The 27500-nt window shown below is 45.9% G+C and overlaps 1 protein-coding gene and 1 long non-coding RNA gene across 2 annotated transcripts in view; both read left to right on the top strand.

Annotated features, from left to right (window-relative positions):
* Positions 1-4620, top strand: part of LOC311055159 — a 24786-nt gene extending 20166 nt beyond the window's left edge. The window contains exon 3 of the long non-coding RNA XR_014601761.1: positions 4577-4620. This is a non-coding gene — a long non-coding RNA (uncharacterized lncRNA). The remainder of the gene's footprint in view (positions 1-4576) is intronic.
* Positions 4621-4628: 8 nt separating this feature from the next.
* LOC311054841 (testis-expressed protein 2-like) overlaps positions 4629-27500 on the top strand; it is a gene marked incomplete at its 5' end in the record, with an annotated part of 44801 nt that continues 21929 nt past the window's right edge. Inside the window, 12 exons of the mRNA XM_084070841.1 lie at positions 4629-4866; positions 6225-6420; positions 7430-7704; positions 9001-9364; positions 10631-10873; positions 11884-12205; positions 12976-13191; positions 18163-18363; positions 19861-20320; positions 21967-22190; positions 23224-23367; positions 23915-24014. Coding sequence (XP_083926967.1) covers positions 4629-4866; positions 6225-6420; positions 7430-7704; positions 9001-9364; positions 10631-10873; positions 11884-12205; positions 12976-13191; positions 18163-18363; positions 19861-20320; positions 21967-22190; positions 23224-23367; positions 23915-24014 — 2983 coding nt within the window. The remainder of the gene's footprint in view (positions 4867-6224; positions 6421-7429; positions 7705-9000; positions 9365-10630; positions 10874-11883; positions 12206-12975; positions 13192-18162; positions 18364-19860; positions 20321-21966; positions 22191-23223; positions 23368-23914; positions 24015-27500) is intronic.

Below are 27500 nucleotides of genomic sequence, written 5' to 3'. Positions count from 1 at the left end.
ACTAACATATCTCTGCAAAATATCAAACAGTGCAATACCAAATAAATAATACACAGCAGAATATCGGTGATATCTGTGATTACAGTTAAGCATCTTCATTAACATTGTACAGAAATAACTACTTCAAAGCTCTATAATGCTTTCATTCAATTCACATAACCAACAAATAGGCTGCTTCATCATCAAACATTCACAATGCAAGTTATCAAACAAACAGCAACATTAACAGCAAACTTAGGTTGACAATCAAATCAGGTAGGCTGCAAGCATGAAATAATTGTTACCAAGAACACACAACATCACTTACTAAACGTCAGTGACGCACAAACATGCACCTCTCTGCTAGGAGTTGGTTTGTAGAGTGATACTGAAAACTGACGACTAACTGGCTAACACAGCTGAGTCTACCTCTGATAATTGAACTAGCAGGTGTGTCTTAATCAGCTCTCATTAGCAGAACAAAGGCCCCAGGGCAGCCTGACCTAGATCAAAGGCCCAATGCCTGCTAGCAGGGCAGCCTGACATATTGACCTTTCCAACACAGCCGCCCCCACATTTGAGGTCAAATGTGCTTTCCGGAAAGGTCAACAATCCATCAGCGACCATGGACTGTTGGTTGACAAAGGCAGTCCAGGAACTATCTGCAAGCACTTGAAAGTGTCTCCAACTCCGACGTCTACGGAGCTCTGTCTGTGGATAAGCCACCTGAGGAGATGAGGTGTCAGGCCGCCCCATCAGCAGGTAACTTGGTGTAACTGGTTCCAGATCAGCTATATTGGGTCCAGGGTGGCACAGTTCGAAGTCATACTCCTGGAGTGGCTTTGTTGGATGGCGACCAGGATCTTCTGCAAAGCTCTCTTGCTGAGCATTCCTGAATGTGAGCATCTGTGTAGCTTGACCGGTGGTAACAGGTGGTGTTCCGGAAAGGCTGGCCGCCCCGTACAGCTCCTCGGTAAGGGACTCTCCCAGCTCATTCCAGGTCTTAAATCTAGGCTCATCCGTCCCCTGTGGATGGGGTTTACCTCTGGTGAGGTTATCTACCGGATTCTCTGAGGATTCGCTGTATCGGCAGTCCTTGAGATCAGTGTGCTCTTGCATTTCCGCTTCATAGGCGGCTGTAGTCTCCGGATCTTTCAGGTGGTATTTCTCCAGGCCTCTAAGCCGTGACATCACAGCATTCATAGGAGCCTGGCAGAAAGTTGCGCATCTCAGAACGCCATCCACCTCAACTCTGGTGGACTTGGCTTCAAGGAGCCGGTCTTCTCTCGTACACATCATCTGCTTCTCACGTCTGGCTGGCAGCGTCTGCACGTTCCTCCTTGACTCCACTTCTTGTGGACAGAGTGAAGTGAACAAGCACTGCTGAGGCGATGGCTGTAACTCTTCCAGTCTGGCTGGACCCTGGAGCGTCCAACCGAGCCTGGTCTTAATAGCTGCCGGGCCACCAGGGGGTCCTAGACGGACTGGCTCGACAGGAGTGATCAAGTGAGGCTGGTCTGCACCTATAAGCAGCATAGGACTTGCTTTATTGAAGGCTTCTAGAGGAATGTCCTGGAGGTGCTTGAACTTTGACTTAAGGGCGTCCACAGGATACGAGTGGTCGGCAAGGCTGAGACGTTTGGCAGTGAACACATCACTGATCGGGAAGGCTCTGTGAGGCTGGGAGATAGGTGAGACACTGAAGGTGACAGACGTGCCATTCAGTGTTTGCACATCCTGGCGAATGGTCCGCAAGGCTAGTGATTCTGGGTGCCCTTGCAGTCCTAGTTTATGCGCAGCTGCAGGCAGAAGCATCGTACGCTGTGAGCCGTCATCTAAGACTGCGTAGGTATCAAGTGTCTTGTTCCCATGATGTAGTAGGACCCGGACTACTTTGAGGAGGACTTGATTGCACTCTGTGGCGGAACTGACATGGCAGCAGGATCCTTCCTCTGGAGGTTTGTAGTTGACATCGTGCAGTATCAGGAGATGCTTACCTTGACACTTGCTGCAAGGCTTCTTCAGATCACACTGAGCTGCGCGATGCGCTCTTCCACATCGCCAACAACGCCGGTTGGTCTTTATCCACTGGATGATTTGGTCTTTATCGAAAGACTTGAAGGTCTCGCATTGGCTCAAGAAATGGTCCTCACTCTCACAATATGGGCAGTAGGCTGGCCGTGCCTTCTTATTGCCTGTGTCCGGTGTCTGTGGTCGTGACTCTGCTGCCTGCTCATCCTCAGCACCATGTAGTACTGTGGTTGTGTGATATTTGTTGTCGCGCCTTTGCTCTACCTTAGGCCCTTTGACCATAGCTTGGCCTTCGCTGTCCTGACACCAGGCCTCCTCTTGTAGCCATGCAGAGAAGTCTGTCAGGTTATACCCGGTTCCAGGTTGGCGACGCATACATCTGCGAAATCCTGAACGCATATCAGAGGGAAGCTTGCTCAGGAGTCTCTCTACGTGTGAACCACATTGGAGCTCCACTGCACCTTCACGTCCGAGGGTCTGCAGCATCCCCACTAAGGCACGCACTTGCAGGGAGAACTTCTGGAAGGCTCTTGAGTCTCCCTGGCAGATGTCTGAGGCATTCATTACAGTAGCTATTTTCCTCAGGGCTAACTTCTGAGGTTGACCAAACTGTTCTGTCAAGGCAGCCATTGTGTGTGAGTAGGGTGTAGGTGAGTTTAAATAGGCATCGGCTACGAGACGAGCCTCCTCTAACTTGAGATGGTCCAGCAGAATCTGATAGCGGAACAGCTCTGTGGCATCAGGAGGTAGGAGGTTCTCTAAGGCAAGCTTAAGACGAGTGAATTCACTAGGATCTGCTTTGGTGAAATCTGGAATTGTTGGAATGGGACCGCGATAGGTTCTCTCTGTAAGATGTGCCAGTGGCTGCTGTGCAGGTGTGGCGTAGGTCGGTCGGTGTGGCACATACTGATGCGGTTGCTGTGCAGGTGTAGCATAGGCCGGTCGGTGAGATGGATACTGATGCTGAGGATTTGGAGTATAGGCTTGCCGAATGCTAGCTGACTGTAGGGGTGGTGAAGGTCTTGGTGGGTTCCAGCTGAAGTTGCAGTTTACACAGTAGGGCCTGTGGCTTTACTTCCATTCATAGCAGGTGATTGGCAGAGTTGTACATTGATTGTGGTCTAGAAAGTAAAGACAAAATGGCAACAGGTTTGTACCAAAAACTAACATATCTCTGCAAAATATCAAACAGTGCAATACCAAATAAATAATACACAGCAGAATATCGGTGATATCTGTGATTACAGTTAAGCATCTTCATTAACATTGTACAGAAATAACTACTTCAAAGCTCTATAATGCTTTCATTCAATTCACATAACCAACAAATAGGCTGCTTCATCATCAAACATTCACAATGCAAGTTATCAAACAAACATCAACATTAACAGCAAACTTAGGTTGACAATCAAATCAGGTAGGCTGCAAGCATGAAATAATTGTTACCAAGAACACACAACATCACTTACTAAACGTCAGTGACGCACAAACATGCACCTCTCTGCTAGGAGTTGGTTTGTAGAGTGATACTGAAAACTGACGACTAACTGGCTAACACAGCTGAGTCTACCTCTGATAATTGAACTAGCAGGTGTGTCTTAATCAGCTCTCATTAGCAGAACAAAGGCCCCAGGGCAGCCTGACCTAGATCAAAGGCCCAATGCCTGCTAGCAGGGCAGCCTGACATATTGACCTTTCCAACAGTCTCTGTCTCTGTCCTGTCCTGTCCTGTCCTGTCTTGTCCTGTCTCTGTCTCTGTCCTGTCCTGTCCTGTCCTGTCTCTGTCCTGTCCTGTCCTGTCCTGTCCTATCCTGTCCTGTCCTGTCCTGTCCTGTCCTGTCCTGTCCTGTCTATCCTGTCCTGTCCTGTCCTGTCCTGTCTCTGTCCTGTCCTGTCTCTATCCTGTCCTGTCCTGTCCTGTCTCTGTCCTGTCTCTATCCTGTCCTGTCCTGTCCTGTCCTGTCCTGTCCTGTCCTGTCTCTGTCCTGTCCTGTCTCTATCCTGTCCTGTCCTGTCCTGTCCTGTCCTGTCTCTGTCCTGTCCTGTCCTGTCTCTGTCCTGTCCTGTCTCTATCCTGTCCTGTCCTGTCCTGTCTCTGTCTTGTCCTGTCCTGTCCTGTCCTGTCCTGTCCTGTCCTGTCCTGTCCTGTCCTGTCCTGTCCTGTCCTGTCCTGTCCTGAGGTCCTGTGGACCGTGTGTGTGGTTGGTTGGTTGTTTGTGCGGTTGTTTGTGGCAGGTAAACCATGTGTCACGTGGGACACAGGGAGCTGTGAATTTTATAGCGGCCATCATTTTAGAAGTACGTTTGAAATGGTGCTCTGCGTTCTCTCTCTGTCTTTGCCCGCGAAAAAAAAACATGTTTGTTTCAGGTTTTTTGTTTTTTTAGTTTTTTTGTGTATCCGGTGTAGTAGTATGTATGCATTTTTTTGATGGTTGTACCCTTAACCCTTTAAGTTCATAAATATAATATTCAAATGCTCTCTCTCTCTCTCTCTCTCTCTCTCTCTCTCTCTCTCTGTCTCTGTCTCTGTCTCTGTCTCTCTCTCTCTCTCTCTCTCTCTCTCCAGGCTGTAAGCCCCTCCCAGTGTGGTGATGACTAGCCAGGGGGGAGGCGGCAGCAGAGGGGGCGGGGGCGGGGGCGGCGGCAGGGGGAGTGGCAAGCAGCAGCACGCAGACACGCCCCCTCAGCGCCACGCCCCCGGGCCCAAGCTGCAGGTGCAGCGCTCCGTCTCCAGAGACACCATCACCATCCACTTCTCCGCCCTGGGGAAGGAGGAGGAGGACGATGACGAGGAGCTCTACGGGCCCCCGCTGCCGCCGGCCCCGGGGGGCCCCGGGGACCCCCTGGAGGACACAGGCAAGTGTTGCCATGTCTGTTTATTATAAGCGACTTTGGGCTTTTTTTTTTCCTATGGAAGTTGCTTGTAAGGTTTTTTGGGGGCTTGTTTGTTACATTACATTACAGTCATTTAGCAGACGCTTTTATCCAGAGCGACTTACAATAAGTGCATTCAACATAGGTAGGGAACGAAACTACTGATCACCAGAGGTCTTAAGTGCATTTCCTGTAAAAACAAACAACCAAGAGTATACCTAGCGCTAAGGTAAAAGTGCAATATATCAGCTACCTACTTTCTAAAACAGATGAGATAAAATAGCCAAATCAAATGAGCACGAGCTAATAGATCCAATACAACAATACAACAATAGTTCCTACAACTAGTTAACAACAAGTAGGCCAGGCAGAGAGGAAGGGTAGTGTTTCCTGAAGAGGTGGGTTTTCAGCCTGCGGCGAAAGATGGGCAGTGACTCTGCTGTCTTGACATCAGTGGGAAGTTTGTTGTTTTACTAATGTCGTTTAACCCATTAAGACCGGGAACACATCTGTGTGTAATTTTTATATTTCTTTGGGCTATTCAAAAATAGCAGATATACAAGCTCGTAGCGCTGAGTGCCGCGTTACGAGCTTGTAGATCTGCTATTTGTTGAAGAATCGTGAACATTTGTTGCAAATCTTTGAATAAATATATATATATATATATATATATTTTTTAAAGCAAACATTTGTAACTCAAATATTTGCTTCTGGGGGATTCTACAAATGTCCTCTTAATCCTTTTCATGTCAAGGACCCCCTAAAATTATATGTATTTGGCTGTGGACCCCCATATCAAAATATTTTGTTCCAGGGAAGCAAAGATTTGAGTTAAAAATGTTCGCTTTAAAAAAACATATATATTCAAAGATTTGCAAAACAAATCAAGCTTTTTAAAAAAAATAGCAGATCTACAAGCTCATAGTGCGGCACTCGGTGCCGCACTATGAGCTTGTAGAGCTGCTATTTTTGAATAGCCCCAAATAAATCTTAAAATGACACAAATGACGCTTTCCCGGTCTTAAAGGGTTAAACCAGTGGTTCTGCAACATTTGCACGACAAGGACCCCCAAATGAACATGTATTTGTGCCAGAGGGACCCCCGTACCAGATTTGTGTTAAAACGTTTCGCAAAATATTCAAAATGTTTTCCTTTTTCTTGTGGGATGATTTGTTTTAAAATAGCAGATCTACAGGCGTCGCATCGCGACGCGTTGTGAGCTTGTAGATCGGCTATATTAGAATATCCGATGCATAAAGGGTTAAAGTGCTCATGTGGCCTATTATTAGTCGCTTTTTTGGGGCTTGTTTTCATGGACCTGGTTGCTTGTTTCTCACAGGCCTGGAGGCCAGCGAGGAGGTGTCCTCTGCCGTCGTCTCGTCCTCGCGGCCCGTGCCGCCGCATGCCTCTTCTCCGGCCGTGGCCATCGTCCCCGCCTCCTTCTCCTCCTCCTCCCACTCCCCCCTCGGCTCCACGCCCCCCGCCAGCTCCTCTTGGCCCTCCTCAGAGCGCTCCACCTCCTCGTCACCGGGCAGGTATGGGTTTGTCACCATCGTGACGCTTCAGTTGACCGTCAATATTGTCTGTACAAATAATTATAGGTTAGAGGCTAAGAAGAGCACACTTGTTGCTGGATGGTTCCCGGTTCGATTCCACGGACCGGCAGGATGTGGAAAATGTGGGTGGGGGAAGTGAATGGTCACCAGCACTCACCCCTCCCCCGAACACCGCTGAAGTGCCTTTGAGCAAGACACTGAATCCCCAACTACTCAAGTGGAGCTGCTCAGTGGCCAACAGTAGACTGTGGTTGTACTGGTCAGCTCCCATGTTTTAATGTGCGTGTGTGCGTGCGTGCGTGCGTGCGTGCGTGCGCGCGTGCGTGTGCGTGCGTGCGTGTGTCTGTGTGCAGGACTACTACCCTGGGTAAAAATATAAATAAAATAATGTGATTAACGGTTTACATATACATACATATTTATTTGCCTTTTTAGGCTTTGTGTACTGGCAAAACGTTTCTATCTATTTCTTCAACAGATAAAATACGGATACAGACGAATGGAAGATATTCTGACGATTACGCGAAATTAGGCAAAAATAACTGAAAGTTACTAGTTACTTTGTTGATTTTGATTATTATTAAAAAACATACATTAACCTCTTCAGCCCTATACATTTAGACTATTTGAAAATAGCCGATCTATTGCTTCAAAATATCTTTTATACATTTTATTAGGGATGTCCGATATTATCGGCCTTCCGATATTATCGGCCGATATTAGCATAAAAATTGATATCGGGAAAATATCGGTATCGGTTTTTGAAAAAAAAAATATATATCGGTATCGGTTGATATCGGTATCGGTAATTAAGAGTTGGACAATATCGGTATATCGGTTATCGGTAAAAAAGCCAATATCGGACAACCCTACATTTTATACATTTGAAACCTGTGAAATGGGACATTCTGCATAATGGATACTTTTACTTTTGGTTCTTTTGTGTATATTTGTGCGTGTATTTTGATGCCAATACCTTTGTTGCCAGGTCCTCCTCCACCCTGGCCTCGTCCAAGCCCTTCCTCAGCCTGGTCCGGACGCTGTCCAACGACGTGGAAGCCCCGCCTCCTCCTCCTCCTCCGACGCACGCCCCGCCCCCCCGGCGCCGAGACCTGATGATCTCCTTCGTCAAGTCTCTGTCCGCCGACGCCAGCAAGCCTGCTGCTGCTCCTCCTCCTCCCCTTCCTCCTCATCATCCTCCTCCTCCTCCGTCAGAGCAGCAGGAGCTCCATCATCTCCCCGCCACAGCTCCCGCTCCTCAAGGTTAGTACAGACTAGTACAGAAGTCCTGACGTCACTCGTTCATCCTCTGGGTCGTGGAGGTTATTTCTCTATGGAGAATAACATTGGGTCATCTTGGAATCGTCTCATAAAATAATTGTGGTCCAAAAAAACTAAACAAATCTCCATTAACCCATTAAGGCCTGAGTCCGATTCTTAAAATGTTTTCTAAATCCTAACAGATTTTTGAAAAAAATATAAAAAATATTTTTTTTACGATTTTTGAAAAATAGCAGATCTACAAGCTCATAGCGCGGCACTCGGTGCCGCGCTATGAGCTTGCAGATCTGCTATTTTTGAATAGCCAAAGAAACCTAAAGTGACACGGATGCGTTCCAGGTCTAAATGGGTTAATACATTGATTGCAAAGATATTGAACTTCTATCTCCGTGCCGGCGTATAATTACCTCAATCCGATGATTTGAAACGCTGTGGAACCGACATTGTGTAAACTAGAACCAGGAGACCTGGTACTGCCAGACCCCTAGTGGTTGAAATCTGAATGGCCGGACTTCGCTTGACGTGTGTGCAGAGGAAAAGAGGGACAGAAAAGAGGAAAAGAGGGACAGAAAAGAGGAAAAGAGGGACAGAAAAGAGGAAAAGAGGGACAGAAAAGAGGAAAAGAGGGACAGAAAAGAGGGAAAGAGGGACAGAAAAGAGGAAAAGAGGGACAGAAAAGAGGGAAAGAGGGACAGAAAAGAGGAAAAGAGGGACAGAAAAGAGGAAAAGAGGGACAGAAAAGAGGGAAAGAGGGACAGAAAAGAGGGTAAGAGGGACAGACAAAGCCTCATGTAGGCCGACCCCCTGGGTCTGGCAAAAATAAACACGAAAAAAGGTTCCTGTGAGTAGGCGGGAGGATCTGTGTATCCATGGGAACGACAAGTTTGCCATTTTGGAGCTTTGGTCCGCTGAAAACGGGTGGTTTTCCATGAAAAAAAAAGTTGTTTTTCTGAAAATCCCATCATTGGGGCGGGTGGAAGTGACGTTTTTTTGGAATGATGTCACATCCACATTTTTCTTCTCTGAGAGACGATCGATCATTCCAAAGCTGTGTTAGGTCCCCCCTCGTGGAATTTTCCCCCCAAAAATGAAAGTAACGCATATATTCGATCTAGGCAATAAAGTGATGGATTTGAAAGAACGAATATATGCGATCTACGCAATCAATGTGTTAATTCAATGTGTGTGTAATTGATAGAAAATACGATTTATTTTTGGGCGAACTACCCCTTTAATGGGTTAACTATAAAAGCCCTCCTCCTCCTCCTCTACTGTCAGTGACGACGTCGTCGTCCCAGCGCTCGCCGCTGGAGTCGCGCCGCCACGTCCAGCTCTTCAAGCAGTTCTCTCAGCCCCGCCTCTACACCGGCACGGCGCCCGTGGTCCCCGCCGCCGGCGTGGGGGGCGACTCCAAGACGGCGCCCTCCTCCCCGCAGACCCCGCCGGACGGACGCTCCTTCTTCAAGGTGCAGGAGGAGGTGGAGGCCCGCATCGAGGACACCAAGCGGCGCTTCTCGGAGGCCATGTCCGACCGGCTGCAGCTCTTCAGCAAGATGATGGGAGACGAGACCCCCGCCGCCGCGTCCTCTTCCTCCTCCTCCTCCTCCTCGGCCGCCCAGCGGGTCAAGTCGCTCTCCTCCAGGTACTTATAGTTTTCTATTTTTTTTTTCCTCTTTTCCTTTTTGAGCTTAATCTCAAAATACATTGTGTTAGTTCAACATTGAAAAGTATGTGTATGTCAGTTCATGGAGTGAATTTATGGAATGGACTGAGTGTGGAGGTACAACAAATATTAATCACTTCAAGAAGGCATATAAAATATCATATTTAAGAGGTATTTGGGTGAGGAGGGGCCATGTTGACCTATTGAGTCCTGGCATCCCTGTTGTAATGTGGCCCGTCATGGGCCCGTTGGATTGGCTGTTTTCAGATAGAGTATCTACTAGTAGTAGGGTTGGTTTTATTATTATATTATATTATATTATATTATATTATATTATATTATATTATATTATATTATATTATATTATATTATATTATATTATATTATATTATATTACTGCGGTTGTTTCTATTGTTTTCTTTTTAACATGCAGTGGAGATGTTAAGGTTGTGAATACATTTTGAAAAATTGTGAAAATGACAAATGAAAAAGGGGGTTTATAAGTTTTAGACTTCATCCTACCCCTTTCCGGACATTGCTGTTGTTGTTTTCTTCTGTTTTGTATTCTATTTGTCTTTTTTAAACAATGTTCGAAATAAAACTCAGGAAAAAGCAGAAGGAAGTCCGCACACTGTTCTCAAGCTCCAAGAAACTCACTTTTTATTTTTGCGACGTTTCGACCTTCTAGGTCTTCATCAGGCAAATATGAAATAAAAACTCATTCATCATCATTCATCATATTCATATATATGGGCATTTCGGTCGGATCGGTGGTTCTAGACCATTGGTTCTCAAAGTGGGGTCCGGGGACCCCCAGGGGTACTTGAGGGGGTTCCAGGGGGTCCCCAGCTAAATGATGGACAGGGACCAAATGGACCCTTATGGGTCTGTAACTCTGAGAGTGTACAAATGGAACCAAATGGACCCTAACGGGTCCATTTGGTTCCATTTGGACACTCTCAGAGTTAAATTAACATTGATTTTACAATATGAATTGGGGTCCCAGAGACATAAATACCATTAAATGGGGGTCCGTAGCCTAATGCATGTCAAACTGAGGGTCCTTGAAATGAAAATGGTTGAAAATCACTGCTAGAGAGCCGCAAAAATCTTCTATTATGGGGGTCCCTGGCTTATCTTTTCAAATGGGGGTCCTCGGGCTAATAAGTGTCTATTTGGGGGTCCTTGGCACGAAAATGTTTGAGAACCACTGCTCTAACAAACCTGGTCTCTCTCTCCCGACAGCGTGACGGAGCTCAGCGCCACGGCGTCCGTCAACGGACACGTCGCCGAGGGCAACGTCAACAGCTACAGCATCAAGGAGGAGGAGGCGGGCGACGGGGAGGAAGAGGAGGACACTCCCACCGACGAGAGCCACACCCACCACCACGACTCTGTCTTCTTCTCCTTCCCGTCTCTGGTGGCGTCGACGGGGTCGGCGCCCCCGGTGGCCAGCCTCGCACAGACCTCCTCCTCTGCTTTCCCCAGGTCAGTGGTGGGAAGTAACTAAACCATACCGGACATGTGAATTCCAGTGGTGTAAAGTAACTAAGTTAATTTACTCAAGTATTGTACTTAAGTATTTTTTACTTTACTGGAGTATTTCCAATTTTCAGTGCTTTTACTTCTACTCCACTACATCTCAGAGGACAATCTTGTACTTTTACTCCACTACAATTATTTGGAAACTTTAGTTACTAGTTACTTTGTATATTTTGTCATCTGAAATGTTTTAGTTTTTGTCTAGTTTTAGTCGACTAAATATCATACGGTTATAGTCGACTAAATCTACAGTTGATTTAGTCGACTAAAATGTATGTTGGCGGTGCCTTGATGGCGTTGTAATGGCTGATTTTACACTTGCTTGCATGCTGAAAATATCAGATCTACAAGCTCACAACGCGTCGCAGCGCGACGTGTTGTGTGAGCTTGTAGATCTGCTATTTTCAGAGCGCAACACCCGAGCGCAACCAAACATAAAATGACTTGTCTTTTAGTTCTACTGGATCTCTTCTCCACTAGATCCCTCACTAACATTTTAGTCTAGTTTTTATTTGTTGACGAAATTGTCAATATAGTTAGTCTTAAGGCCTTTGCACACAGGGTGCGATTAGTCAATCAGTTTTTACCGCATGCGAAAAAACACACAAATCGAACTGGGTTCGATTGAAAAAAAAAAGCATTGCATCGCCGCATCGCATCACCGCACGGGGTGTGCATGAGGTCATTGAGAACCATGTGTTCATTTAAAAAATGATATTGTCCCTTTTTTCCGTGCGGAAAATCGCACCCTGTCTGCAAAGGCCTTTAGTCTTAGTCATCGTAGCCTAGTTTTCGTCAGTGAAAAAAGGCAGTCGACCAACATTTTTCGTCATAGTTTTAGCCGACGAAATCAACGCTGCGTCTCTCCCCAGGTCTCCCTCTCTCACACTGGGTCTCTCTCTCTCTCTCTCTCTCTCTCTCTCTCTCTCTCTCTCTCTCTCTCTCTCTCCCCCCAGGTCTCCCTCTCTCACACTGGGTCGCTGCTCCATGTCGGCCCTGGCGGCTCGCCAGGAAGACGACGACTTCTGCGAGCTGTACAGCGAAGACTTTGAGCTGTGTACCGACACGGAGACGCCCGACGGCGAGCCGCCGCCCCCCCAGGGGGGCGCCACCACCGCCGCCATGGCTGCCTCCGGGGCGAGGCGGCTGACGCTCCGTGGCGCCGCCGGCAGCAGCACCGGGTTCTGCAGCGAACTCGATACCGAGGAAGAGGAGGGAGAGGAGGAAGAGGAGGAGGCGGACCCTGTGCCCGTGACCGCCCTCATCCTACTCACCCAGGTGCAGTTATAGACTCTTTTTTTTTGGGTTTGATTTGATTTATTTACACGTTATATTTAACAGAAAAACATCTACAAGCTCACAACGCGTCGCATCGCAACGCATTGTGAGCTTGTAGATCGGCTATTTTCAAATGACCGAAATGTATATACTGTAGGGCTGAAGTGGTTAACGTGGTTTTCGTAATAATAATAAAAATCTACAAAGTAACTAGTAGCAGTTTTCAAATAATTGTAGTGGAGTAAAAGTACAATATTTGCTTCTGAGATGTAGTGGAGTAGAAGTAAACGTATTGAAAATTGTGTGGAATTTGCATGTTCTCCCCGTGTCTCCCAGGGTAGTTAATACCCTCACAAAAACATGTAGCAATCCTGGTCACTCACTATACTGCCTCCCCCATGACAGCCGGGGCGCCTGATGGAGGGGATTCAGGGGAAGGGAACTGGTTGGAATAACGTGTTCCTTCCACGCACTACGTCCAACCAGGGAAACTCTCCCCTGTCAGGTGACAAGAAGGTCAGTTGGCTCTCATGCACTGAAGGAAGCATGAGCTCGGCCCTGGCCTCCCCAGGCTGTGGGGGACTGGTGTAGCGCTGGTGTAGGGCTGGTGTAGTGCCCAGGATCACTTAGGAAATTGGCACCGGGTGAAAAAAATGGGTTACAAAAATCGTGGGATTAAAAAAATCCTCAAAAGTGTACATTACTTAAGTACAGTACTACAGAGTAAATGCACTTAGTTACTTTGCACCACTCATATCGTCTTACCCCAGGTGGTGTACTGGTACCTGGTGCTGCCCCTGCCTCCCTACGTGTGCGCGGTGGTCCACGGCGTGGTGGGGGGCTTCATGCTGGCGGCCCTGGTGCTCTGGCTGTCCGCCCAGCGGGGGTCCTCTGCGTCCAGGCTGAGGAGCAGGAGGAGGAGGAGGAGGAGGGGGGACCAGTGGAACCTGGCCCAGCTGGACATCAAACAACCGGCCATATTCAAGGTGAGGGACGGAGGAGGACGCTATGCGCTTGTGAAAAGAAAACTATTGCTCCCTTAACCCCATTAAGAGCGGGAACGCATCTATGTGTCATTTTAACATTTCTTTGGGCTATTCAAAAATAGCAGATCTACAAGCTCATTGCACGGCACCGAGTGCCGCGCTATGAGCTTGTAGATCTGCTATTTTTGAGAAATCATGAAATGTTTAGGAAATATTTGAATACATATATTTTTAAAGGGAAATATTTTGACTCAAATCTTTGCTTCTCTAATAGGGATCCCAATATTTTGGGACAAAATATTTTGAGATGGGGGTCCGCGGCCAAATAAATATAATTTTGTGGGTCCTTGACATGAAAATGTTTGAGAACCATTGATATAGAAACTCTATATATTTTTTTAAAAACTGGATTTAGAAGACATTTGTACAGTCCCCCAGAAGCAAAGATTTGAGTTACAAATGATCGCTTTAAAAAAAAGCATATATTCAAAGATTTGCACAAACTTTCACGATTTTTCAAAAATAGCAGAACTACAAGCTCATAGCGCGGCACTCGGTGCATCGCTACGAGCTTGTAGATCTGCTACTTTTTTTAATAGCACAAGTAAATCTAAAAATGACACACAGATGCGTTCCCGGTCTCAATGGGTTAATAAAGGTGCTGTAAGACAGTGTAGTTCTCAAACTTTTTCGTGCTGAGGACCCCCAAATTGATATGTATGTGGCCGCGGACTCCCACCTGAAAATATGTTGTGCCAGGGACCCCCCAGAAGCAAAGATTTGAGTATAAAATGTTAGCCTTTAAAAAAAAAAAAAAGATTGATAGATTTGCACACATTTTTGAGATTTTTCAAAAAATAGCAGATCTACAAGCTCGTAGAGCGGCACCGAGTAACGCGCTACGAGCTTGTACATATGCTATTTTTGAATAGCCAAAGTATAAAATATGAATAAAGATACAGTACAGGCACACTGTGGCTAAAGCTGTTCTTCAGAGTCAGACTACAGTACAGGCACACTGGCGCTGGAGGGTGTGCCAGTTAACTGCACTTAAGGGAGCTTACAGTGTGCGGAGTGTCTTTCATGTTTTTATCGCTGTCTTCTGTGGGCCCAGCACCTACTTTAGATCAGTGCTTCTCAGCCTGTGGGTCCCCACACGATTTTGGGGATGTCTCCAGACGATTAGCTTAATGTGCAACATTGTTTTCTCACTCAACAGTAAACAAACCAACATACTAAGTGTATACAGAGTATCTGCACATTTATAAAGTTACAATTTAAGGACTTTTTAATACCTCTAAAATAAAAAAATAAAAACCTAAAGATAAGACCATAGCTACATAAAAAAACTAAACAAACTATACTATAAAAAAAAACATTGGTCAAATATTACCTACAGTATTGGTTGATGCTTTTATTCTCTGTGAAAAGTCAACCTCTTTTCAAAACACAAACAACTGTTTAGAAACAATCATACTGTACTTTCCTTTGTGCTATTAAGAGTTAACATTTTCAAGCTAGATATCACATTCTGTGAAAAGTGACATCTGTTTATGATGCTCAAAGCAAAGCTAGGCAGATAGATGTCCAAGCCTTGTTGTTTGGCCTGGCTGTCAGTACATGAGCTGGACATGAGCTGGATGGTCTTTAACTGCAGCTGATATCAGCTTTAGCCTCGCCCCACACCCTGCATAGCGTCTCTGTCTGTCTGTCTGTCTGTCTGTCTGTCTGTCTGTCTCTCTCTCTCTCTCTCTCTCTCTCTCTCTCTCTCTCTCTCTCTCTCTCTCTCTCTCTCTCTCTCTCTCTCTCTCTCTCTCTTTCTCTCTTTATTTCAGACACGCAGTCTTACAGCAGATAAAACTATTATCATTTCACAATGAAAACATCCCATTTCTGCGTTGGGTCTGTGAAAGAATTAAGTCTGTAGTAGTGAGTGAGGCGTAGCTATGGAGATACTTATTTAACTACGTCTTAGATATTTCTTGGTTGTGCATAGGACATGCAGCACGTTCCATCATGGTGAAAGTAGACAAGTGACGGATCAGAATTAGCTTTATTTTCACAGATTTACAGAAGTAAAACAAGTGGGTGAAATTAGTTTTTTTGCGCAAGTTCCATCACGGACAGTTGGTGTGGTTGAAGATATATGAAGCTATACGCCGTATACCCACTTATCACTTCTCACGTTTTGTCACAAAAAAGATATTCTGAATATCGGACATTGTTTCAATACCCATTTGCTGCACTGTCAATATCAGCAGCATTTTCGTCTCGTCTCTGCCCAGTAGAAGAGTCAAAGCAACTTAGCATTTTTCTCACTCTGCAGTGACACACAGGCCACGCACGCACGCAAACGTGCGCACGCACACGCACACGCACACGCACACGCGCACACACACACACACACACACACACACGCACACACGCACACACGCACACACACACACACACACACACACACACACACACACACACACACACACACACACACACACACACACACACACACACAGTTGGCCACATGTAGCAGCCCCGCCTCACTTGCAGTGCTGCATGCACTCACAGCTCTCTGTCTTTCTCCGCGTACAAACAGCTGTCACAGTGTTATAAATGGTTTGTGGGTGTTAACTGGCTAGAGATGACAAGTGCACACAGCCTCAACCAAACCTTTTCACAGACAAAATATGAGGCTCTCACAATGTGGCTCTCAAAGGAGGCTCTCTTCCTATCAATTCAATTCGATTCAATTCAAAGGGCTTTATTGGCAGGAGAAAACATACGTTTACATTGCCAAAGCAAAAGTGGAAACCGTCTTTCACTAGCATGATGTGGCTTTTACTTTTGTTCAGAACAGCCAGAAATCCCACTGTCCCTTCCAAAGACATTCTACTATGAATGTGCAAAACATCTGTCCGTCTGTGTCTGTAGTTCACGCATCTCGAGAACCGACCGACTTCAAACTCGCCGTGCGTATCATCTATCTGCAAGGACCTGAGGGGCGTGATGCGGCAGGTGTGAAGTTGGTCGGATCATAAAATTACAGGCCGCAATAATAACCGCAAATCTGGTGTACGCTTATGTAATCAATATGGCGCCATAGACTGGCCTAGATTCCATATTTGGGCATGCCTGACATGTATGGGCTCCATATATGGGCATAAAGGGGACAGACATGGGTACAACGGTCTCCGACAATGCGTACAAAACCGGGTGGGGTTTTGCATTTCCAACCTGCATCGTTCCAGAGTAGACCGGTGCTCATAATAGATCAGGAAACGCATAGACCAGGCCGGTCTATGTGACTACTGTCTGTATGTGCTTTGCCTTGAAGTCAAACTGGTTGTGTGTGGTAGCGGTATAATCACATACACAATCTAATGGAGTTCTTTCCAGGACTTTAGACACCACACTGCATAGTGCAGTTGTCCTACACTTATCCACACTCCCAACCTTGCCAGCTCTATAGACTGTCCTTGCTGACAAAGACAGAAGACAGAAGAGTCACCCACATCATGGAGTCTGCCCGGCAACACGCCATGAATCATAAAAAACAATAAAACTAATGGCAAGGAGCTCCCTCTGCAACCTTTGGGACTATACCACTATAGTGGAGTCACTGAGTCAGTGCAATATTTAAAATGTAGTGGAGTGATAGACATACTAAAGATACTAGAAAATGCACTGCAGTGAGTGCAGTATATCAGTGGTTTTCAACCAGTGGTCCGCGGACCACCAGTGGTCCTTGGGGGGGGGGGGGGTACCAGGGGGTCCCCAGCGAAATTAGTTAACATAGTGTCACAATCATCTTAACCACTTAGCTTTGGCTATTCAAAAATAGCAGATCTACAAGCTCATAGCGCGGCACCGAGTGCCGCGCTATGAGCTTGTACTGTAGATCTGCTATTTTTGAAAACTCTTGAAAATGTGTCCCAAGATAGATATTTTTTTAAAGCGAATATTTTTAACTCTGATCTTTGCTTCTGGGGGTCGCTGGCATAAAACGTTTTCAGACGGGGGTCCGCGGGGAAATGTATTTCAATTTAGGGGTCCTTGGCATGAAAAAAGGTTGAAAACCACTGCAGTATATCAAGTACTTGGTCAGGCTGCTGTTACATGGTTACTGTCCATCACTGGTTCAGTGTCAGACGTTGGCCTTGTGTTGCAGTCAGAACCTGACATTTCCCCTGTTGTTTCAATGTGATTGGTTTTCCACCCAGAGGCTTCCCTGTGGGATAGATGAACCAGTGGTTTGGTTGAGGTCTGGATGGGATTAAGCGTGCTGCCACACCTCAGATTACATTTCTCCTTCAGACACTCCCAAGGGGAGAGGGGAGGGGGGGGCGGGGGTTCGCCTCGAGCCCCAGACAATCAGCTGAGAGCGCCAGGCTGTTAAAACCCCCCCTCTCTTATGTACTGGACACTACTCCACATGAGAACTGTCTGCTTGCAGTCAATCTGGGAACCTATCATAAAAAAAAAATCTCTCTGCTGTTTTTTTTGTTAAAGCCTGGCGAGAGTATGTTTTGCACCCTGTCCGTGTGTCTGTCTGTGAACAGCTAATCTCCGGCACCGTTAGCACCAGCCGCTGCGAAACTGTGCACACACACTCCCTGGATGCCAAAGACGAACATCTGCCCCACCAGGAGGCCGATTTGTGCAAGACTTGTGCAAAATTTTGGATATCACTCCTAAAGATTTTTGTCCAAACCTCACGCAGATCGGTACACAGTATCTCTATAGTCATGTGATCAACACGGATCTGTCCGATTTCCATATTCTATCCTGATTGGCTAAGATTGGCTTCCAAAGTTTGCAGGATTGGTTCGTTTTCATCAACGCAGCATTCGATTTCAGTGAAATTGTGAAATTGTGTGAAAACCTGAGGACACAGTATATGCGTTCCCGGATTGCATGGGTTAAGTAAAACATTTGATTACCTTTTCTCCACCACCACCCCCCTCCCCTCCACAGGGCTGGATGAATGAGATCCAGAGCTACGACCCAGAGACGTACCACGCCACGCTGACCCACTCGGTGTACGTGCGTCTGGAGGGCTCCGTCCTGCGCCTGTCCAAACCCAACCGCAACGTGGCGCGCCGCGCCACGCACAACGAGCCCAAACCCGACGTTACCTACATCAGCCAGAAGATCTACGACCTGGCCGACAGCAAGGTGCGTGTTGTGTGTGTGTCAGTGGTGTGAAGTAACTACGTACATTTACTCAAGCACTGTACTTAACCCATTAAGACCTGAAGAAGCATCTGTGTCACTTTTTCATTTGAGATAAAAAAGCGTTATTTTACACTTCTGGCTATTCAAAAATAGCAGATATACAAGCTCATAGCGCGGCACCGAGTGCCGCGCTATGAGCTTGTAGATCTGCTATTTTTGATTTTTTTTGAAAATGTGTGCAAATCTTTGAATATATATATATTCTTTTAAAGCAAACATTAACTCAAATCTTTGCTTCTGGGGGTCCCTGGAACAAAATATTTTGAGATGGGGGTCCGCGGCCAAATTCATAATTTTGGGAGTCCTTGACATGAGAAAGTTTGAAAACCACTGATATAGAAACATCCGTTTTTCAGAAAACCGTTAGGATTTAGAAGACATTTTGCAGAATCGGAACCTCAGGCCTCATTTACTGCCAGAGTAGGCCTAAACACATAAATAAATCGCCCACAGCCAGCAATTTTTGTTTTTCTTATCTTTTCAACTGGTCACAGAATATTTAAATCCAGTATGATTGATCACAGGATGGCTGAGAAGCACTGAGTGGATCACTGTACTGCCACGGAAGCAAAAAAAAACAAAACACCCGCGACCCCCTAGCCTGGTTCCAAACCATAGACCCCGCCCACTCTCTGAGTGGACTGCCTCTTAGTCTGGTGTTGAAATGTGAGCCTATAGGATATCTTCGATACCCTCCAGTACCGTCCAATGAGAGTCGGAGGTGGGGGGGTGGGTCTAACGACAAACCAATCAGCGAATATCTGCTAAAACAAAGCTGTGCGATGACGTCAGATGTAGGCGGTTCCGTGGATCTCTTGTGATTGGTTTAGGGGAAATTCGAATCCCCTCCCCCTTGCAATCGCTGACACCGCAGCCAATAGGCTCTATGCACAGCAGCCATATTGGAAAGAAATTGGGCCTCTTCTTACTTCCTTCACAGGTGGTACCAATGATACTAATGAAGGCTCTGTTCCATTCTGGTCACGGTGCTGATATCGTGCATGTTGGCTCACTAGAAACACCCCTTATGGTGGGTGTGTACGGGTCCATTTGGTTCCATTTGTACGCTCTCAGAGTTATGGGGGTCCTTGAAAATAAGACAACCACTATGCCACACTACATGGAACGGAGCCTTAATTAGTATCATTGGTAACACCTGTGAAGGAAGTAAGGAAGGGGCCCAATTCATTCCCAATATGGCTGCTGTGCATATAGCCTATTTCAGCTCTAAAATGCACGTTATTTTTACCTTTTCAACTGTCCACAGAAAATGTATATCCAATATGATCGCTCATCGCCGTTTTATTCTATAGTGACCCCAAAAAGTCATGATTTGTGCTCTGGTCAGACAAGGCCTCACCCCCCCCCCCCCTCCCCCTCCTGTGGACCCCAGGTTGTTTGTCAGTGTTGTGAAGCATGGTGTATTCCTCCTCACAGATCCACCTGGTGCCCCAGAGTCTGGCCAGGAAGCGCGTGTGGAACAAGAAGTATCCCATCTGCATCCAGCTGGCCAAGCAGGAAGACTTCATGTCCAAAGCCCAGGGAGACACGGCAGGGGACGACAAGGCGGCTGGAGCCGGCGAGAAGACGGACAAACTGGACAAAAGGGACAGTCTGGACAAAAGGGACAGTCTGGACAAGGGGGACAGTCTGGACAAAAGGGACAGTTTGGACAAGGGGGACGGTCTGGACAAGGGGGAGAAGGCGGAAAAGGAAAAGGCCGAGAAGTCTGAGGTCCCGTGCCCCGTGGCGGAGGAGCCCAAGAGGCCAGCGGCGCCGGTGGACCTGACCATCTACCTGTTTGGGAGGACGGGTCGGGAGAAGGAGGAGTGGTTCCGGCGCTTTCTGCTGGCGTCTCGACTCAAGACAGACGGGAGGAGTGGAGTGTCCAAGAGTGGTCAGTTCAACACACACACACACACACACACACACACACACACACACACACACACACACACACACACACACACACACACACACACACACACACACACACACACACACGCAGGCAGGCACACACACATTTATCCATACACTGGCTACCTGAAGACCGTTCTAGGAGCATCTAACTAAACAGCCATCAGCAATGGAGCTCTGTAACTACAGTACTGTCCTTCCATACGGAGGCTATAAGCCAGGGGTGACTCAACTTTGATGATGGAGAGGGCCACTATATTTCCACACTCACTCCAGAGGGCCACATCGCATACTGTTTACTGTCGGGCAGACACCTCCGTATTTTTCTTAAATTAATGCTGTACTTACTTCGCCATTCTTTGTCGCACAAAAGTAGCAAAAATAGCCGATCTACAAGCTCAAAACGCATCGCAGGAATCCTGATTTTTTTTTAAATATATTTTTGAATTGGAATCCTGAAAAGTAACATTTTCATTTAATTTCAAATGCATTTAGTTATACTTACTTATGTTAGCTTTATGAACTTAAATACGAATACATTGGACATAAAAAAGACAATAGAATTTAAATACTAGTCATTAAGCTACTAATATAGACTGCAGTAATTAAAGCGGGTCATGTTTGCATGTTAGGAATTGTAACAGCTGAAATCAATAATGTATCAGTATTCCAATATTAACCTGCGGGCCGCATTAAGTGAAGGTGGGGGCCGCATGTGGCTATATGCGCATCAAGCTTGAATCAGTGCACAGGTGCCTGGGGTCAACGACGTCAGAGTGGGGGGTGGGGGGTGTGACCACATGCACAAAGCAGGAAAAAAGCTCCTCGCCAGAATAATTTATTTTTAATTTATTTTTTCCATCCAAAGACTGCTGCCCCATAGTAACTACAGTTTAGAGTATGCGGGTGTAATACTTGTCGTGTTCTTTATTATCATTGACATGTTATCTTAATGTACAAGGCTAAGTAGGCTAGGGCCTCCTAGGCTATAGACCAATTATTTGTTTACTAACATTGAGACTGGACGCACAGGTGATTGTTTCACGCAATCAATTCCCAACCTGTTATTTCGGGGTGCGCTGGTTTCAGCGCACCCCAACCCCCTCTTGTGTGTTGGCTAGTGAGGCGCGTCCTAGCGAGACCTGATAGAATGGGTTTCATTGCACGCATACTGGTTGCACGTATACTGGTTCTTATCAGTGTGACGTCGTCTGTTAAGGGGTCTATACAAGAACAAAGTCATGAGGATACCAGAATAAATTCACTGTTGAAGCTTTTTTTTCTTAATGGTTTATAATGTAAAAGATGCACATATTCTGTCTTTGTTTATTTCAGAAAACCAGTTGATAGGCCATACAATACTGTTACTGTGACCTAGGATGGTGACATATGGCACAACAGCAAGCAGTGAGGGGAGGAATGAATTGTCAAAATTACCAAATTGGAATACAATAGGGGTAGAAATAATTGGCTACTTAGAATTATAAGAAAAAAAAGGGGAAAGAAATATATATATAAAACAGAAATGCAAGTATAAATACAACCAATAATGAGTGATATTAAAACATGTGTGTTTCCACACCCTATTTCTGTCACCCATTCCCTTCCCTCCGCCCCCCCCGCTAGCCTTCCCGCCCGCTCCCTGTCGCAGCGGCAGTGGCAGCCTCCCTTCGGGTGGAGGAGGAGGAGGCGTGGAGGCCGACGACGGCGGAGCCACCAAACAGAAGGTGCTGCTGGACTATAACGTCTACATGGCCAAGTATGTGAACGGCCAGGACCTGGTGGACAGCCCCACGGCTACCTGCAGCCCCGTACGCAGCCCCGAGAGCAGCCCCAGAGCGCCCAAGAAGGTACTGTACCAACACAACATGGTGGATAGATCACAAGCCTGTGTAAATATGTATGTAGAATATGATGTGTCGATTCGTTCCATGCCATAGCCAAGTGGTTCTCAAACGTTTACATGTCAGTATACAAATGGAACCACTCTGACAGTATACAAATGGAACCAAATGGACCCTAACAGGTCCATTTGGTTCCATTTGTATTATGTCAGAGTTACATACTTGTACGGCTAAATCTAGAACCCCGTCAAAGAACGCTAGAGTCCCTGCCTGGACCCCACTTTGAGAACCACTGCCATAGCCAATGTAATAAAAAGATATTTTAAAAATCCTTATCGATGCATAACTGAATCAACCCATTCTGGATACAGTTGGGCTAATAGCAGAACACCTTTGAACACCTTGGAAGCATCCTGTCCCCGCACAAATCCTGTATTTTCTTCTCTTTTCATTGTTTTTTTGTTTACAATACTGTGTTTTCTCTTATCCTCTTTTCAATACAGTAGCAAATGACTGAAAAATCTTTTTTTTTATCAATTCTCTTGATTTTCTTCTTTTTTGGGCATTTTTTATTAAGTCGATTTAACCCATTGAGACAGTTTTCTGAAAACGTATGCTTCTATATCAGTGGTGCTCAATATTTTTCATGTCAAGGACCCCCAAAATGATATGTAATTGGCCGCGGACCCCCATCAAAATATCTTGTTCCAGGGACCCCCCCAGAAGCAAAGATTTGAGTTAAAAATATTCGCTTTAAAAATATATATATTCAAAGATTTCCACACATTTTCAAGATTTTTCAAAAATAGCAGATCTACAAGCTCGTAGCGTGGCACTCGGTGCCGCGCTATGAGCTTGTAGATCTGCTATTTTTCAATAGCCCAAAGTGTAAAATAATGCTTTTTAGCTCAAATCAAAAAATGACACAGTTCCAGGTCTTAATGGGTTAAATTGTCACCAGTTTGAATCGATTTTAACCGACTTACGATAAACTGTTTACATGCCTAGCTTTCATCCATGTGCATGATGTCACCATCAGTTGCTCAGGGGTCCAGAAGAGAGCGTAGAAGCCGAGGCTTGGGTCAACGCTCTGCTGGGAAGAATCTTCTGGGACTTCCTGGGAGAGAGATACTGGGCCAACGTCGTCTCCAAGAAGATCCAGATGAAACTCAGTAAGATCAGGGTGAGTGGCGATAGTCTACATCCCGCAAATCTACACTAGGGCCCGACCGCTACGTACTGCATGTCGGATTGGATGATCTATCGGCTTATTATTTGACTTTTTTGATGACATTGGTATCGGCAATTATGCAGCCAAAAGTGTCCCGATTTTTTACCTTTAAAATGTTTTTAAAAATAACGATCTACAAGCTCCCAACATGTCGCAGTGTGATGTATTGTGAGCTTGTAGATATATTTTTGAACATTTCTGAATAGGATGTAAGTGGTTAAATGAATTAAAGTTCAATGTATGTGTATTTTACATTTACTTGTTCAATGTATAATTACAGTTACATGTTCTTTTCATATATTGAAGTTGGCATCCGTCTCTAATATATACACACATATACAATATATACACACATACACACACATCACCTAAATGTGGGTTTGCTTGCAGCCCGGTGTCCAGATTATTATTATGATTTTTTTGCCGACCGTCGCTGTGCTACTGCAGTGTGCTGGGTTGGTATAAATATGTTAGTAAAGTGTCAACATGTCTCTTCCAGCTGCCGTACTTCATGAATGAGCTGACCCTGACAGCGCTGGACATGGGCTTCGCCATCCCCAAGATCCTGCACTCCTCCAGACCGTCTGTGGACCAGCAAGGTAGACACGCCCTAACACAGTGCTTAGAATAGAGGGTTTAAATGGTTACCGTATACACACACACACACACACACACACACACACACACACACACGCACACGCACACGCACACGCACACGCACACGCTCACGCTCACACTCACTCTCACTCACACTCACTCTCTTGCTTCCAATCCCGTCAGCCCTTTCACTCTCTCTTCTATCTGCATTAAGATGCCCCCCCCCCCCCCCCCCCCCCCACCTTGCCTTCTGCTCATGGAGTCCAGACTTTCTGGGCTGTCCACCTGGCTCTATCAGCCAGAGTAATCACACTTCTCCTTCCCATCATCCATTATAGTGACACACTCACTGGGCCTGGCTGCCTGGCTCCACCAGCTATACACCCACCGAGAGAGAGAGAGAGAGAGAGAGAGAGAGAAGAGAGAGAGAGAGAGAGAGAGAGAGAGAGAGAGAGAGAGAGAGAGAGAGAGAGAGAGAGAGAGAGAGAGAGAGAGAGAGAGAGAGAGAGAGAGAGAGAGAGAGAAGAGATGAGAGAGAGAGAGAGAGAGGAGAGAGAGAGAGAGAGAGAGAGAGAGAGAGGGGGAGAGAGAGGGGGAGAGAGAGAGGAGAGAGAGAGGGAGAGAGAGAGAGAGAGAGAGAGAGAGAGAGAGGAAGGAAGGACAAATTGCAGAACAAGACGGGGACTAATACCGCCATGGCTTCTGTCGTGGAATTGTGGATCAATCAGTAATTGATCAGAGGAGTCGGAGACAATATTCTAGGTGGTGATGGTTATGCTTTAAAGTACATGATATAATGGGGAGTAGTATGTTCTAAAAAAAAATGATCCCTCGATTTTGTAACCCTTTTTCACCTGGTGCCAATTTGCTATGTGATCTTGGGCACTACACTCCCCCCACCAGCCTAGGGAGGCCAGGGCCGAGCTCATGCCTCCTTCAATGCATGAGAGCCAACTGACCTTCTTGTCATCCGACAGGGGGGGAGTTTCCCTGGTTGGACGTGGAAGGAACACGTTATTCCAACCAGTTCCCTTCCCCTACATCAGGCGCCCCGGCTGACCAGGGGGAGGCAGTATAGACCACCGAAGTCCGACGTAATTTACACATCCTTGGCTTGTCTACCTGGTTCACGGTTTTCCACCCCCATTCTGAATCCCATAGACGTCTTTAATATCGCGTCAAATAAGAACTGTGTTCCAAAAATAAACAAGTGATCCCGGCGGTTTGACTCTTATGGATATGAACTGAAGCATCAACTGACGGTGAGAAAACGATAATGTTACTTCCGCCGAATTAGTTACATTTTCGCCAGAAACATACTGTATCAAATATAAGTGACTGACTATCATAAACGATACAGAACCTCCTCCCTGACAATATCGCAGAGACAGTTTGTTTATTTTTGGACCACAATTCTTATATGAGACGATTCTATGATGACCCAATGTTATTCTCCATATAGAGACATTACTTTACGAACCTGGGGATGAACGAGTGACGTCAGGACTTCGGTGGTCTATAGTGACCAGGATTACTACATGTTTTATGTGAGGATATTAACTACCCTAGGAGACACGGGGAGAACATGCAAACTCCACACAGAGTAGGCCCTTTCGCCACGTAGTAGTAGGGGAGTAGTATGCTAGATAGACCCTCCACACAAATGCAATTATGCGATGACATGATTTATCGCATAATCAGCCAAATGGCGCAGATTACGCATGGGTAAAAACATTTTTAAAAGGGCGCATAAACGCATATTTCCGTGCAAACTTCCCGCATATTTTGCAACTTTCTTCAACTGCATAAAATCACATATTTCACTACTTTCGCAACTTTTCGCATATTTCACAACTTTCCACATATTTCGCAACGTTACGCAATTTCAACACATCAAATCATATAAAAACCCACCATATTTCATCGCATAATCAAGGATTTTTGCCCGCACAATCTTGTTGACACACACGCACGTGCGCACGCAGGCACAGAGCCATGCTGTAAAAAAAGATGAAGGAAAGGGAGGACATGATGGCAGACGCAGGGATCGATGCAGTGACTCTGTCATTTACATAACATCACTCTGATGTAGAAGGCAGCGCTTGGTTTGAGGTCTGGAGATTTTCTTTCTTAACCCATTAAGACCTGAGGCCGATTCTAAAAATGTTTTCTAAATCCTAACAGTTTAAAAAAAAAAAAAAAAAAAAAAAAATGTTTTCACGAGTTTTCAAAAATAGCAGATCTACAAGCTCATAGCGCGGCACTCGGTGCCGCGCTATGAGCTTGTATATCTGCTATTTTTGAATAGCCAAATACATCTAAAATGACACAGACGCGTCCCCGGTCTTAATGGGTTAAGAGGAAGACTATTCTGCCGTCTCATCTGATATGGACGATATCCAGGTCTTCTCACGTTACACTGTTACTGTCACGGGCGCTGGCTCAGCGTGTGTCCGTGATTTCACGAGCGTTGGCGAACCAGGAGAGGGACGCCAGCGCCGCCTCACTGTAGAGAGAGGAACTGCCCCCCCCTCTATCTCATGTATTTCTAGCAGTGTTGATTTTGTCTACTAAAAAAAACTATGACGAAATGTTTTCGTCGACTACCTTTTTTCACTGACGAAAACTAAATAAAAACTAAGCTACGATGACTAAGACTTAGACTAAATATATTGACTATTTCGTCAACAAATAAGAACTAGACTAAAATGTTTGTGAGGGACTAGAGATCCAGTAGAACTAAAAGACAAGTCATTTTATGTTATGGTTGCGCTCGGGTGTTGCGCTCTGAAAATAGCAGATCTACAAGCTCACAACGCGTCACGCTACGATGCGTTGTGAGCTTGTTGATCTGCTATTTTCAGCATGCAACCAAGTGTAAAATCAGCCATTACGACGCCATCAAGGGACCGCCAACATACATTTTAGTCGACTAAATCAACTGTAGATTTAGTCGACCATAATCTTATGATATTTAGTCGACTAGAACTAGACTAAAACTAAAACATTTCAGATGACTAAAAAATGACCTAAATGGAATTGTATTCAAAAGACTATGACTAAAACTAAATCGAAATTTGCTGTCAAAATCAACACTGACTCCTAGAAGTATATATATGGTCTCAATCGTTCAGAAATAGTGATTATTTATAAGCCGGTCCAGCTGGCTCTCACTGACTCCAATGCATTCCATCATCGACCTCCCGGCTGCATGTTTGCCTCTCATGCAGTGCAACCAATCTGCCAGCTCTGGAATTACGGGACGGAGAAGGTGACGTAGACGACCGTACCTTCTTTAAATATACCTTGCAGTCAGGAAGCAACGCTGCTGGAGAGGACAGATGACCTTTTCCCAGCATTCACTGGGGGATAGGTCGTATCGGCACAAGGCTGAGGCATCATGCCAGGGCAGGGCACTCCTCTTATTGTGTTCACCCAAATAGCACTCAGCACTGTTCATTCAGCTGTGTGTGTGTGTGTGTGTGTGT

The sequence above is a fragment of the Gymnoscopelus microlampas genome (assembly GCF_963454915.1).
Source record: "Gymnoscopelus microlampas genome assembly, chromosome: 11".
In the NCBI taxonomy this organism is placed as follows: Eukaryota; Metazoa; Chordata; class Actinopteri; order Myctophiformes; family Myctophidae; genus Gymnoscopelus; species Gymnoscopelus microlampas.
The sequence above is the reverse complement of the archived record's forward strand: the minus strand, read 5'-3'. Positions and strand labels throughout refer to the sequence as shown.